We start from the raw sequence: 17,500 nt of genomic DNA, 5'->3' as shown, positions 1-17,500 counted from the left end.
CATATGATGTATATATATATATACTCTCTCTAGGAGTGTGTATAATCATATGATGTATATATATATAAACTCTCTAGGAGTGTGTATAATCATATGATGTATATATATATATAACTCTCTCTAGGAGTGTGTATAATCATATGATGTATATATATATATAACTCTCTCTAGGAGTGTGTATAATCATATGATGTATATATATATATAACTCTCTCTAGGAGTGTGTATAATCATATGATGTATATATATATATAACTCTCTCTAGGAGTGTGTATAATCATATGATGTATATATATATATAACTCTCTCTAGGAGTGTGTATAATCATATGATGTATATATATATATAACTCTCTCTAGGAGTGTGTATAATCATATGATGTATATATATATAACTCTCTCTAGGAGTGTGTATAATCATATGATGTATATATATATATAACTCTCTCTAGGAGTGTGTATAATCATATGATGTATATATATATATAACTCTCTCTAGGAGTGTGTATAATCATATGATGTATATATATATAACTCTCTAGGAGTGTGTATAATCATATGATGTATATATATATATAACTCTCTCTAGGAGTGTGTATAATCATATGATGTATATATATATATAACTCTCTCTAGGAGTGTGTATAATCATATGATGTATATATATATAAACTCTCTCTAGGAGTGTGTATAATCATATGATGTATATATATATATAACTCTCTCTAGGAGTGTGTATAATCATATGATGTATATATATATATAACTCTCTCTAGGAGTGTGTATAATCATATGATGTATCATATGATGTATATATATATATAACTCTCTCTAGGAGTGTGTATAATCATATGATGTATATATATATATAACTCTCTCTAGGAGTGTGTATAATCATATGATGTATATATATATATAACTCTCTCTAGGAGTGTGTATAATCATATGATGTATATATATATATAACTCTCTCTAGGAGTGTGTATAATCATATGATGTATATATATATATAACTCTCTCTAGGAGTGTGTATAATCATATGATGTATATATATATATAACTCTCTCTAGGAGTGTGTATAATCATATGATGTATATATATATATAACTCTCTCTAGGAGTGTGTATAATCATATGATGTATATATATATAACTCTCTCTAGGAGTGTGTATAATCATATGATGTATATATATATATAACTCTCTCTAGGAGTGTGTATAATCATATGATGTATATATATATATAACTCTCTCTAGGAGTGTGTATAATCATATGATGTATATATATATATAACTCTCTCTAGGAGTGTGTATAATCATATGATGTATATATATATATAACTCTCTCTAGGAGTGTGTATAATCATATGATGTATATATATATATAACTCTCTCTAGGAGTGTGTATAATCATATGATGTATATATATATATAACTCTCTCTAGGAGTGTGTATAATCATATGATGTATATATATATATAACTCTCTCTAGGAGTGTGTATAATCATATGATGTATATATATATATAACTCTCTCTAGGAGTGTGTATAATCATATGATGTATATATATATATAACTCTCTCTAGGAGTGTGTATAATCATATGATGTATATATATATATAACTCTCTCTAGGAGTGTGTATAATCATATGATGTATATATATATATAACTCTCTCTAGGAGTGTGTATAATCATATGATGTATATATATATATAACTCTCTCTAGGAGTGTGTATAATCATATGATGTATATATATATATATAACTCTCTCTAGGAGTGTGTATAATCATATGATGTATATATATATATAACTCTCTCTAGGAGTGTGTGTATAATCATATGATGTATATATATATATAACTCTCTCTAGGAGTGTGTATAATCATATGATGTATATATATATATAACTCTCTCTAGGAGTGTGTATAATCATATGATGTATATATATATATAACTCTCTCTAGGAGTGTGTATAATCATATGATGTATATATATATATAACTCTCTCTAGGAGTGTGTATAATCATATGATGTATATATATATATAACTCTCTAGGAGTGTGTATAATCATATGATGTATATATATATATAACTCTCTCTAGGAGTGTGTATAATCATATGATGTATATATATATATAACTCTCTCTAGGAGTGTGTATAATCATATGATGTATATATATATATATACTCTCTCTAGGAGTGTGTATAATCATATGATGTATATATATATATAACTCTCTCTAGGAGTGTGTATAATCATATGATGTATATATATATATAACTCTCTCTAGGAGTGTGTATAATCATATGATGTATATATATATATAACTCTCTCTAGGAGTGTGTATAATCATATGATGTATATATATATATAACTCTCTAGGAGTGTGTATAATCATATGATGTATATATATATATAACTCTCTCTAGGAGTGTGTATAATCATATGATGTATATATATATATAACTCTCTCTAGGAGTGTGTATAATCATATGATGTATATATATATAACTCTCTAGGAGTGTGTATAATCATATGATGTATATATATATATACTCTCTCTAGGAGTGTGTATAATCATATGATGTATATATATATAACTCTCTCTAGGAGTGTGTATAATCATATGATGTATATATATATATAACTCTCTCTAGGAGTGTGTATAATCATATGATGTATATATTTATAACTCTCTCTAGGAGTGTGTATAATCATATGATGTATATATATATATAACTCTCTCTAGGAGTGTGTATAATCATATGATGTATATATATATATAACTCTCTCTAGGAGTGTGTATAATCATATGATGTATATATATAGTGTGTATAATCATATAACTCTCTCTAGGAGTGTGTATAATCATATGATGTATATATATATATAACTCTCTCTAGGAGTGTGTATAATCATATGATGTATATATATATATAACTCTCTCTAGGAGTGTGTATAATCATATGATGTATATATATATATAACTCTCTCTAGGAGTGTGTATAATCATATGATGTATATATATATATAACTCTCTCTAGGAGTGTGTATAATCATATGATGTATATATATATATAACTCTCTCTAGGAGTGTGTATAATCATATGATGTATATATATATATAACTCTCTCTAGGAGTGTGTATAATCATATGATGTATATATATATATAACTCTCTCTAGGAGTGTGTATAATCATATGATGTATATATATATATAACTCTCTCTAGGAGTGTGTATAATCATATGATGTATATATATATATAACTCTCTCTAGGAGTGTGTATAATCATATGATGTATATATATATATAACTCTCTCTAGGAGTGTGTATAATCATATGATGTATATATATATATAATCATATGATGTATATATTATCTCTAGGAGTGTGTATAATCATATGATGTATATATATATAACTCTCTCTAGGAGTGTGTATAATCATATGATGTCTCTAGGAGTGTGTATAATCATATGATGTATATATTTAACTCTCTAGGAGTGTGTATAATCATATGATGTATATATATATATAACTCTCTCTAGGAGTGTGTATAATCATATGATGTATATATATATATAACTCTCTCTAGGAGTGTGTATAATCATATGATGTATATATATATATAACTCTCTCTAGGAGTGTGTATAATCATATGATGTATATATATATATAACTCTCTCTAGGAGTGTGTATAATCATATGATGTATATATATATATAACTCTCTCTAGGAGTGTGTATAATCATATGATGTATATATATATATAACTCTCTCTAGGAGTGTGTATAATCATATGATGTATATATATATATAACTCTCTCTAGGAGTGTGTATAATCATATGATGTATATATATATATAACTCTCTCTAGGAGTGTGTATAATCATATGATGTATATATATATATAACTCTCTCTAGGAGTGTGTATAATCATATGATGTATATATATATATAACTCTCTCTAGGAGTGTGTATAATCATATGATGTATATATATATATAACTCTCTCTAGGAGTGTGTATAATCATATGATGTATATATATATATAACTCTCTCTAGGAGTGTGTATAATCATATGATGTATATATATATATAACTCTCTCTAGGAGTGTGTATAATCATATGATGTATATATATATATAACTCTCTCTAGGAGTGTGTATAATCATATGATGTATATATATATATAACTCTCTCTAGGAGTGTGTATAATCATATGATGTATATATATATATAACTCTCTCTAGGAGTGTGTATAATCATATGATGTATATATATATATAACTCTCTCTAGGAGTGTGTATAATCATATGATGTATATATATATATAACTCTCTCTAGGAGTGTGTATAATCATATGATGATATATATATATATAACTCTCTCTAGGAGTGTGTATAATCATATGATGTATATATATATATAACTCTCTCTAGGAGTGTGTATAATCATATGATGTATATATATATATAACTCTCTCTAGGAGTGTGTATAATCATATGATGTATATATATATATAACTCTCTCTAGGAGTGTGTATAATCATATGATGTATATATATATATAACTCTCTCTAGGAGTGTGTATAATCATATGATGTATATATATATATAACTCTCTCTAGGAGTGTGTATAATCATATGATGTATATATATATATATAACTCTCTCTAGGAGTGTGTATAATCATATGATGTATATATATATATAACTCTCTCTAGGAGTGTGTATAATCATATGATGTATATATATATATAACTCTCTCTAGGAGTGTGTATAATCATATGATGTATATATATATATAACTCTCTCTAGGAGTGTGTATAATCATATGATGTATATATTTAACTCTCTAGGAGTGTGTATAATCATATGATGTATATATTTAACTCTCTAGGAGTGTGTATAATCATATGATGTATATATTTAACTCTCTAGGAGTGTGTATAATCATATGATGTATATATTTAACTCTCTAGGAGTGTGTATAATCATATGATGTATATATTTAACTCTCTAGGAGTGTGTATAATGATGTATATATTTAACTCTCTCTAGGAGTGTGTATAATGATGTATATATATATATTTAACTCTCTCTAGGAGTGTGTATAATGATGTTTATATATAACTCTCTCTAGGAGTGTGTATAATGATGTATATATTTAACTCTCTCTAGGAGTGTGTATAATGATGTATATATTTAACTCTCTCTAGGAGTGTGTATAATGATGTTTATATATAACTCTCTCTAGGAGTGTGTATAATGATGTATATATTTAACTCTCTCTAGGAGTGTGTATAATGATGTTTATATATAACTCTCTCTAGGAGTGTGTATAATGATGTATATATTTAACTCTCTCTAGGAGTGTGTATAATGATGTATATATTTAACTCTCTCTAGGAGTGTGCCCAGTATTTCCTGGAGGTGAAGGATAAGGACATTAAACATTCTCTGGCTGGACTCTTTGTAGAGATACTGGTTCCTGTAGCTGCAGTAAGTCTACCCTACACCAGTCTGTCTCTACACCAGTCTGTCTCTACACCAGTCTGTGTCTACACCAGTCTGTCTCTACACCAGTCTGTCTATACACCAGTCTGTGTCTACACCAGTCTGTCTCTGTGCCAGTCTGTCTCTACACCAGTCTGTCTCTACACCAGTATGTCTCTACACCAGTCTGTCTATACACCAGTCTGTCTATACACCAGTCTGTCTCTACACCAGTCTGTCTCTACACCAGTCTGTATCACCACCAGTCTGTCTCTACACCAGTCTGTGTCTACTGTCTACCCAGTCTGTCTCTCTCTGTCTCTACACCAGTCTGTCTGTCTACACCAGTCTGTCTCTACACCAGTCCGTCTGTCTACACCAGTCTGTCTACACCAGTCTGTCTATACACCAGTCCGTCTCTACACCAGTCTGTCTATACACCAGTCTGTCTCTACACCAGTCCGTCTCTACACCAGTCTGTCTATACACCAGTCCGTCTCTACACCAGTCTGTCTATACACCAGTCTGTCTATACACCAGTCTGTCTCTACACCAGTCTGTATCACCACCAGTCTGTCTCTACACCAGTCTGTCTCTACACCAGTCTGTTCTACACCAGTCTGTCTATACACCAGTCTGTCTAAACACCAGTCTGTCTATACACCAGTCTGTCTCTACACCAGTCTGTCTCTACACCATTCTGTATCAACACCAGTCTGTCTATACACCAGTCTGTGTCTACACCCGTCTGTATCTACACCAGTCTGTCTCTACACCAGTCTGTCTATACACCAGTCCGTCTCTACACCAGTCTGTCTATACACCAGTCTGTCTCTACACCAGTCCGTCTATACACCAGTCTGTCTCTACACCAGTCTGTATCAACACCAGTCTGTCTATACACCAGTCTGTCTCTACACCAGTCTGTCTCTACACCAGTCTGTCTCTACACCAGTCTGTCTCTACACCAGTCTGTCTATACACCAGTCTGTATCAACACCAGTCTGTCTCTACACCAGTCTGTCTATACACCAGTCTGTCTATACACCAGTCTGTCTATACACCAGTCTGTCTCTACACCAGTCTGTCTATACACCAGTCTGTCTATTCACCAGTCTGTATCACCACCAGTCTGTCTCTGTACCAGTTTATCTCCACATCGGTCTGTCTCTACACCAGTCTGTCTCTGTACCAGTTTATCTCTACACCAGTCTGTCTCTACACCAGTCTGTCTATACACCAGTCTGTCTATTCACCAGTCTGTATCACCACCAGTCTGTCTCTACACCAGTTTATCTCCACACCGGTCTGTCTATACACCAGTCTGTCTCTACACCAGTATGTCTCTACACCAGTCTGTCTATTCACCAGTCTGTATCACCACCAGTCTGTCTATTCACCAGTATGTCTCTACACCAGTCTGTCTATTCACCAGTCTGTATCACCACCAGTCTGTCTCTGTACCAGTTTATCTCCACACCGGTCTGTCTCTACACCAGTCTGTCTCTGTACCAGTTTATCTCTACACCAGTCTGTCTCTACACCAGTCTGTCTATACACCAGTCTGTCTATTCACCAGTCTGTATCACCACCAGTCTGTCTCTACACCAGTTTATCTCCACACCGGTCTGTCTCTACACCAGTCTGTCTCTACACCAGTATGTCTCTACACCAGTCTGTCTATTCACCAGTCTGTATCACCACCAGTCTGTCTATTCACCAGTATGTCTCTACACCAGTCTGTCTATTCACCAGTCTGTATCACCACCAGTCTGTCTCTGTACCAGTTTATCTCCACACCGGTCTGTCTCTACACCAGTCTGTCTCTGTACCAGTTTATCTCTACACCAGTCTGTCTCTACACCAGTCTGTCTATACACCTGTCTGTCTATTCACCAGTCTGTATCACCACCAGTCTGTCTATTCACCAGTATGTCTCTACACCAGTCTGTCTATTCACCAGTATGTCTCTACACCAGTATGTCTCCACACCGGTCTGTCTATACACCAGTCTGTCTCTACACCAGTCTGTATCACCACCAGTCTGTCTATACACCAGTCTGTCTATTCACCAGTCTGTATCACCACCAGTCTGTCTATACACCAGTCTGTCTATACACCAGTCTGTATCACCACCAGTCTGTCTCTGTACCAGTTTATCTCCACACCGGTCTGTCTATACACCAGTCTGTCTCTGTACCAGTCTGTCTCTACACCAGTCTGTATCACCACCAGTCTGTCTATACACCAGTCTGTCTATTCACCAGTCTGTATCACCACCAGTCTGTCTCTGTACCAGTTTATCTCCACACCGGTCTGTCTATACACCAGTCTGTCTCTGTACCAGTTTATCTCTACACCAGTCTGTCTCTACACCAGTCTGTCTATACACCAGTCTGTCTATTCACCAGTCTGTATCACCACCAGTCTGTCTCTGTACCAGTTTATCTCCACACCGGTCTGTCTATACACCAGTCTGTCTCTGTACCAGTCTGTCTCTACACCAGTCTGTATCACCACCAGTCTGTCTCTGTACCAGTTTATCTCCACACCGGTCTGTCTATACACCAGTCTGTCTCTGTACCAGTTTATCTCTACACCAGTCTGTCTCTACACCAGTCTGTCTATACACCAGTCTGTCTATTCACCAGTCTGTATCACCACCAGTCTGTCTCTGTACCAGTTTATCTCCACACCGGTCTGTCTATACACCAGTCTGTCTCTGTACCAGTTTATCTCTACACCAGTCTGTCTCCACACCGGTCTGTCTATACACCAGTCTGTCTCTGTACCAGTTTATCTCTACACCAGTCTGTCTCTACACCAGTCTGTCTATACACCAGTCTGTCTCAACACCAGTCTGTCTATTCACCAGTCTGTCTATACACCAGTCTGTCTCTGTACCAGTTTATCTCTACACCAGTCTGTCTCTACACCAGTCTGTCTCTACACCAGTCTGTCTATACACCAGTCTGTCTATTCACCAGTCTGTCTCTACACCAGTCTGTCTATACACCAGTCTGTCTATTCACCAGTCTGTCTCTACACCAGTCTGTCTATTCACCAGTCTGTCTCTACACCAGTCTGTCTATACACCAGTCTGTCTATACACCAGTCTGTCTATTCACCAGTCTGTCTCTACACCAGTCTGTCTATACACCAGTCTGTCTATTCACCAGTCTGTCTCTACACCAGTCTGTCTATACACCAGTCTGTCTATTCACCAGTCTGTCTCTACACCAGTCTGTCTATTCACCAGTCTGTCTCTACACCAGTCTGTCTATACACCAGTCTGTCTATACACCAGTCTGTCTATTCACCAGTCTGTCTCTACACCAGTCTGTCTATACACCAGTCTGTCTATTCACCAGTCTGTCTCTACACCAGTCTGTCTATACACCAGTCTGTCTATACACCAGTCTGTCTATTCACCAGTCTGTCTCTACACCAGTCTGTCTATACACCAGTCTGTCTCTACACCAGTCTGTCTCTACACCAGTCTGTCTATACACCAGTCTGTCTATTCACCAGTCTGTCTCTACACCAGTCTGTCTATACACCAGTCTGTCTATTCACCAGTCTGTCTCTACACCAGTCTGTCTATTCACCAGTCTGTCTCTACACCAGTCTGTCTATACACCAGTCTGTATCACCACCAGTCTGTCTCTGTACCAGTTTATCTCTACACCAGTCTGTCTCTACACCAGTCTGTCTATACACCAGTCTGTCTCTACACCAGTCTGTCTATTCACCAGTCTGTCTCTACACCAGTCTGTCTATACACCAGTCTGTCTATACACCAGTCTGTCTCTACACCAGTCTGTCTATACACCAGTCTGTCTCTACACCAGTCTGTCTATTCACCAGTCTGTCTCTACACCAGTCTGTCTATACACCAGTCTGTCTATACACCAGTCTGTCTATACACCAGTCTGTCTCTACACCAGTCTGTCTATACACCAGTCTGTCTCTACACCAGTCTGTCTCTACACCAGTCTGTCTCTACACTTGTCGCATATCCTCTCACACCTCTCATATCTTCTCATATCCCCTCATATCTTCTCATATCTTCTCATATCTTCTCATATCCTCTCATATCCTCCCATATCCCCTCATATCCCCTCATATCTTCTCATATCTTCTCATATCTTCTCATATCCTCTCATATCCTCCCATATCCCCTCATATCTTCTCATATCTTCTCATATCTTCTCATATCTTCTCATATCTTCTCATATCTTCTCATATCCCCTCATATCTTCTCATATCTTCTCATATCTTCTCATATCCCCTCATATCTTCTCATATCTTCTCATATCTTCTCATATCCCCTCATATCCTCTCACATCTCTCATATCTTCTCATATCCCCTCATATCTTCTCATATCTTCTCATATCTTCTCATATCCTCTCATATCTTCTCATACCCTCTCACATCTCTCTCACATCTCTCTCATATCTTCTCACATCTCTCTCATATCTCATAGTCTCTCACATCTCTCTCACATCTCTCTCATACCCTCTCACATCTCTCTCACATCTCTCTCATATCCCCTCATATCTTCTCATATCCCCTCATATCTTCTCATATCCTCCCATATCTTCTCATATCTTCTCATATCTCTCTCATATCTCATAGTCTCTCACATCTCTCTCATATCCCCTCATATCTTCTCATATCCTCTCATATCTTCTCATATACCCCCATATCCTCTCATATCTTCTCATATCTCTCTCATATCTCATAGTCTCTCATGTCTAATATAGTGTACCTCTAACTCTACTTCATGTTGTAATGTGCCTAATCAATCAATAATGTCACTGGAGATATTAGTCCCCCGTAGCCGCAGTACATATCTCTATACCATATCTTGAAATCTCTCATATCTAATATACTGTACCTGTCCTGTACATTGGTCTATGTGTAACCCCTCTGCTCTGTGTATGACCTATGACCTTTTCCCTTTGACCTTGCAGACGGTGAAGAACGAGGTGAATGTTCCGTGTCTGAGGAACTTTGTAGAAAGTCTGTATGACACTACGCTGGACCTGTCCTCGAGGAAGAAGCACTCTCTGGTCAGTCTATATCACACTATTACTGTACTGGTCAGTCTATACCACACTATTACTGTACTGGTCAGTCTAATACTGTACTGGTCAGTCTATACCACACTATTACTGTACCGGTCAGTCTATTAGTGTACTGGTCAGTCTAATACTGTACTGGTCAGTCTATACCACACTATTACTGTACTGGTCAGTCTATATCACACTATTACTGTACTGGTCAGTCTATACCACACTATTACTGTGCTGGTCAGTCTATACCACACTATTACTGTACTGGTCAGTCTATACCACACTATTACTGTACTGGTCAGTCTATACCACTATATTACTGTACTGGTCAGTCTATACCACACTATTACTGTGCTGGTCAGTCTATACCACACTATTACTGTACTGGTCAGTCTATACCACACTATTACTGTACTGGTCAGTCTATACCACTCTATTATTTTACTGGTCAGTCTATTACTGTACTGGTCAGTCTATACCACACTATTACTGTACTGGTCAGTCTATACCACACTATTACTGTACTGGTCAGTCTATACCACTATATTACTGTGCTGGTCAGTCTATACCACACTTACTGTGCTGGTCAGTCTATACCTGGTCAGTCTATACCACACTATTACTGTACTGGTCAGTCTATACCACTCTATTATTTTACTGGTCAGTCTATTACTGTACTGGTCAGTCTATACCACACTATTACTGTACTGGTCAGTCTATACCACACTATTACTGTACTGGTCAGTCTATACCACTATATTACTGTACTGGTCAGTCTATACCACACTTACTGTGCTGGTCAGTCTATATCACACTATTACTGTACTGGTCAGTCTATACCACACTATTACTGTGCTGGTCAGTCTATTACCACTCTATTACTGTACTGGTCAGTCTATACCACACTATTACTGTACTGGTCAGTCTATACCACTATATTACTGTACTGGTCAGTCTATACCACACTTACTGTGCTGGTCAGTCTATACCACACTATTACTGTACTGGTCAGTCTATACCACTATATTACTGTACTGGTCAGTCTATACCACACTATTACTGTACTGGTCAGTCTATACCACTATATTACTGTACTGGTCAGTCTATACCACACTATTACTGTACTGGTCAGTCTATACCACTATATTACTGTACTGGTCAGTCTATACCACACTATTACTGTACTGGTCAGGCTATACCACTATATTACTGTACTGGTCAGTCTATACCACACTATTACTGTACTGGTCAGGCTATACCACTATATTACTGTACTGGTCAGTCTATACCACACTATTACTGTACTGGTCAGTCTATACCACTATATTACTGTACTGGTCAGTCTATACCACACTATTACTGTACTGGTCAGTCTATACCACTATATTACTGTACTGGTCAGTCTATACCACACTATTACTGTACTGGTCAGGCTATACCACACTATTACTGTACTGGTCACTGTACTGGTGTATGGTCCCATAGTATTAATGAATGTACTCCAGGTATAGTCTGGTCCCATAGTATTAATGAATGGACTCCAGGTGTAGTCTGGTCCCATAGTATTAATAAATGGACTCCAGGTATAGTCTGGTCCCCATAGTATTAATACATTGACTCCAGGTGTAGTCTGTTCCCCATAGTATTAATACATTGACTCCAGGTGTAGTCTGGTCCCCATAGTATTAATACATTGACTCCAGGTATAGTCTGGTCCCATAGTATTAATAAATGGACTCCAGGTATAGTCTGGTCCCCATAGTATTAATGAATGGACTCCAGGTGTAGTCTGGTCCCATAGTATTAATGAATGGACTCCAGGTGTAGTCTGGTCCCATAGTATTAATACATTGACTCCAGGTGTAGTCTGGTCCCCATAGTATTAATGAATGGACTACAGGTGTAGTCTGGTCCCCATAGTATTAATGAATGGACTCCAGGTGTATTCTGGTCCCATAGTATTAATGAATAGACTCCAGGTATAGTCTGGTCCCCATAGTATTAATGAATGGACTCCAGGTGTAGTCTGGTCCCATAGTATTAATACATTGACTCCAGGTGTAGTCTGGTCCCCATAGTATTAATGAATAGACTCCAGGTATAGTCTGGTCCCCATAGTATTAATGAATGGACTCCAGGTGTAGTCTGGTCCCATAGTATTAATACATTGACTCCAGGTGTAGTCTGGTCCCCATAGTATTAATGAATGGACTCCAGGTGTAGTCTGGTCCCCATAGTATTAATGAATGGACTCCAGGTGTAGTCTGGTCCCCATCGTATTAATACATTGACTCCAGGTATAGTCTGGTCCCCATCGTATTAATACATTGACTCCAGGTATAGTCTGGTCCCCATAGTATTAATACATTGACTCCAGGTGTAGTCTGGTCCCCATAGTATTAATACATTGACTCCAGGTGTAGTCTGGTCCCCATAGTATTAATACATTGACTCCAGGTATAGTCTGGTCCCATAGTATTAATGAATGGACTCCAGGTGTAGTCTGGTCCCCATAGTATTAATATATTGACTCCAGGTGTAGTCTGGTCCCCATCGTATTAATGAATGGACTCCAGGTGTAGTCTGGTCCCATAGTATTAATGAATGGACTCCAGGTGTAGTCTGGTCCCCATAGTATTAATGAATGGACTCCAGGTGTAGTCTGGTCCCATAGTATTAATGAATGGACTCCAGGTGTAGTCTGGTCCCCATAGTATTAATATATTGACTCCAGGTGTAGTCTGGTCCCCATAGTATTAATATATTGACTCCAGGTGTAGTCTGGTCCCCATCGTATTAATGAATGACAGGAGAAGAGGAGGAGGGGGGGGGTATGTGGTGTTGGGACACAGCCCATTGATGTATTTATGGACTCCTGGTTTCTTTCAATAATTGTTGTTGTTGTTTTTGTTTTTGTGTGTGGTTGTTTATTTGTCCCCTTGTGGCTTTCACTACCTCCTTCGAATGGTGCTAGAAATGTCATCCGCATACTGAACATGTTTGTTTTGTTTGTGGATTCTTCAAATACCCTCCATCCAGCCAACCAGACGTTAAGACAAGACTTCAATAGACTGTCTGTCACTCCTCTTCTTCCTCCTCCTCACTCCTTCTTTACCAATATGTTTTTTTTCACGATGAGTACAGACACACACACACACTACCCTGTCATGCCAGAGCTGACGGGACCAAAAGGAGCAGGGAGATAATAACACGCTGTTTGTTTGTCCCTACATGTTGTTCTTCCTCATACCGACACACAGAGAGAGTGGGAGAAGGGTGTGGGGAGAGAGAGAAAGATAGAGACAGAAGAGCTGGGATAGTGTGTGTGTATGAAAGAGACAGAGAGAAAGACAGAGAGAGACAGAGAGAGAGAGAGACAGAGAGAGAGAGACATAGAGACAGAGAGAGAGAGAGACAGAGAGAGAGACAGAGAGAGAGACAGAGACAGAAGAGCTGGGATAGTGTGTGTGTATGAAAGAGACAGAGAGAGAGACAGAGAGAGACAGAGAGAGAGAGAGAGACAGAGAGAGAGACAGAGAGAGAGACATAGAGACAGAGAGAGAGAGAGACAGAGAGAGAGGGAGACAGAGAGAGAGAGAGAGAGAGAGAGAGAGAGAGAGACAGAGAGAGAGACAGAGAGAGAGAGAGAGAGAGAGACAGAGAGAGAGAGAGAGACAGAGAGAGACAGAGAGAGACAAAGAGAGACAGAGAGATAGAGAGAGAGAGAGAGAGAGAGAGAGAGAGGGAGACAGAGAGAGAGACAGAGAGAGGGAGAGAGAGTGATGGAAGGAAGGAAGGAAGGAAGGAAGGAAGGAAGGAAGGAAGGAAGGAAGGAAGGAAGGAAGGAAGGAAGGAAGGAAGGAAGGAAGGAAGGAAGGAAGGAAGGAAGGAAGGAAGGAAGGAGAGACAACATATCAGATGATATTTACTGACAGACTACTCATCTGATACATTCCTATCATACCTCAACCAGTTTAAAAGCATTACCTACATATGCCTGCCGGTCTGAGAGTGGTATTTGAGACTTAATGTAATAGAATATATTTAATGATCATTGTGAGACATTAACACTGAAACAGACACACAGGTATGAGAGGACCACGGTTGGCACCAATCTGTCATGTAGGGTAATAGCATGTAATGTATTGTAATGTCATGTAGTATAGTGTAATGTATTGTAATGTCATGTAGTGTAATGTCATGTAGTGTAATGTCATGTGGTGTAGTGTAATGTCTTGTAGAGTAGTGCAATGTCATGTAGTGTAGTGTAATGTCATGTAGTGTAGTGTAATGTCTTGTAGAGTAGTGCAATGTCATGTAGTGTAGTGTAATGTCATTTAGTGTAGTGTAATGTCTTGTAGAGTAGTGCAATGTCATGTAGTGTAGTGTCATGTAGTGTAATGTCATGTAGTGTAGTGTAATGTAGTGTAGTGTAATGTCATGTAGTGTAATGTAGTGTAATGTAGTGTAGTGTAATGTCATGTAGTGTAATGTCATGTAATGTAGTGTAGTGTCATGTAGTGTAGTATAATGTCATGTAGTGTCATGTAGTGTAATGTAGTGTAGTGTAATGTCATGTAGTGTCATGTAGTGTAGTATAATGTCATGTAGTGTAATGTAGTGTAGTATAATGTAATGTAGTGTAGTGTAGTGTAGTATAATGTCATGTAGTGTCATGTAGTGTAATGTAGTGTAATGTCATGTAATGTAGTGTAGTGTAGTGTAGTATAATGTCATGTAGTGTAGTGTAGTGTAGTATAATGTCATGTAGTGTAGTGTAGTATAATGTAATGTAGTGTCATGTAGTGTAGTGTAATATCATGTAGTGTAATATCATGTAGTGTTGTATAATGTAGTGTAATGGCATGTAGTGTAATGTAGTGTAATGTAGTGTAGTGTAATATCATGTAGTGTAATATCATGTAGTGTAGTGTAATATCATGTAGTGTAATATCATGTAGTGTTGTGTAATGTAGTGTAGTGTAATATCATGTAGTGTAATATCATGTAGTGTAGTGTAATATCATGTAGTGTAGTGTAATATCATGTAGTGTAATATCATGTAGTGTTGTGTCATGTAGTGTAGTGTCGTGTCATGTAGTGTAGTATAATGTAGTGTAGTATAATGTAGTGTAATGTCATGTAGTGTAGTGTAATGCCATGTTGTGTAGTGTAGTGTAATGTAGTGTAGTGTCATGTAGTGTAATGTCATGTAGTGTAGTGTCATGTAGTGTAGTGTAATGTCATGTAGTGTCATGTAGTGTAGTATAATGTCATGTAGTGTAGTGTAGTGTAGTGTAGTATAATGTCATGTAGTGTAGTGTAGTATAATGTAATGTAGTGTCGTGTAGTGTAGTGTAATATCATGTAGTGTAATATCATGTAGTGTAGTGTAATATCATGTAGTGTAATATCATGTAGTGTAGTGTAGTGTCATGTAGTGTAGTATAATGTAGTGTAGTATAATGTAGTGTAGTATAATGTAGTGTAGTGTAATGTCATGTTGTGTAGTGTAGTGTAATGTAGTGTAGTGTCATGTAGTGTCATGTAGTGTCATGTAGTGTAGTATAATGTCATGTAGTGTAATGTAGTGTAATCTCATGTTGTGTAGTGGCATGTAGTGTAATGTCATGTAGTGTAGTGTAATGTAGTGTAGTGTCATGTAATGTAGTGTAATGTCATGTAATGTAGTGTAGTGTAGTGTAGTGTAGTGTAGTGTAGTGTAGTGTAGTGTCATGTAGTGTAGTGTAATGTAGTGTAGTATAATGTCATGTAGTGTAATATCATGTAGTGTAATGTAGTGTAGTGTAATGTCATGTAGTGTAATGTGATGTCATGTAGTGTAGTGTAATGTAGTGTAGTGTCATGTAGTGTAGTGTAATGTCATGTAATGTAGTGTAGTGTAGTGTCATGTAATGTAGTGTAGTGTAATGTAGTGTAGTATAATGTCATGTAGTGTAATATCATGTAGTGTAGTGTAATGTAGTGTAGTGTCATGTAATGTAGTGTAATGTCATGTAATGTAGTGTAGTGTAGTATAAGGTCATGTAGTGTAGTGTAATGTGGTGTAGTGTCATGTAGTGTAGTGTAATGTCATGTAATGTAGTGTAATGTAGTGTAGTGTAGTGTAGTGTCATGTAATGTAGTGTAGTGTAATGTGGTGTAGTATAATGTCATGTAGTGTAATATCATGTAGTGTAGTGTAATGTCATGTAGTGTAGTGTAATGTCATGTAGTGTAGTGTCAAACAATGAAGTGTAATGTCATGTAATGTAGTGTAATGTCATGTAGTGTAGTGTAGTGTAATGTCATGTAGTGTAGTGTAAAACAATGTAGTATAATGTCATGTAATGTAATGTAGTGTAGTGTAAAACAAGGTAGTGTAATGTCATGTAATGTAGTGTAGTGTAGTGTAATGTCATGTAATGTAGTGTAGTGTAGTGTAATGTCATGTAATGTAGTGTAATGTCATGTAGTGTAGTGTAATGTAGTGTCATGTAGTGTAATGTAATGTGGTGTAGTGTAATGTCGTGTAATGTCATGTAGTGTAGTGTAATGTGGTATAGTGTAATGTAGTGTAGTGTCATGTAGTGTAGTGTAATGTGGTATAGTGTAATGTAGTGTAGTGTCATGTAGTGTAGTGTAATGTGGTATAGTGTAATGTAGTGTAGTGTCATGTAGTGTAGTGTAATGTGGTATAGTGTAATGTCGTGTAATGTCATGTAGTGTAGTGTAGTGTAGTGTCATGTAGTGTAATGTAATGTGGTGTAGTGTAATGTCGTGTAATGTCATGTAGTGTAGTGTAATGTGGTATAGTGTAATGTAGTGTGTAATGTCATGTAGTGTCAGTGTAATGTGGTATAGTGTAATGTAGTGTAGTGTCATGTAGTGTAGTGTAATGTGGTATAGTGTAATGTA

General features: G+C 36.8%; 1 protein-coding gene across 1 annotated transcript in view; it reads left to right on the top strand.

Annotated features, from left to right (window-relative positions):
- Window positions 1-17,500, top strand: part of fryb (furry homolog b (Drosophila)) — a 192,886-nt gene that overhangs the window by 69,311 nt on the left and 106,075 nt on the right. Inside the window, 2 exon segments of the mRNA XM_046316884.1 lie at window positions 5,417-5,509; window positions 10,481-10,579. Of these exon segments, the coding sequence (XP_046172840.1) occupies window positions 5,417-5,509; window positions 10,481-10,579 (192 nt within the window).

Source organism: Oncorhynchus gorbuscha, linkage group LG20 (genome assembly GCF_021184085.1).
Source record: "Oncorhynchus gorbuscha isolate QuinsamMale2020 ecotype Even-year linkage group LG20, OgorEven_v1.0, whole genome shotgun sequence".
Lineage (NCBI taxonomy): Eukaryota > Metazoa > Chordata > Actinopteri > Salmoniformes > Salmonidae > Oncorhynchus > Oncorhynchus gorbuscha.
This window is presented reverse-complemented; position numbering and strand designations above follow the sequence as displayed.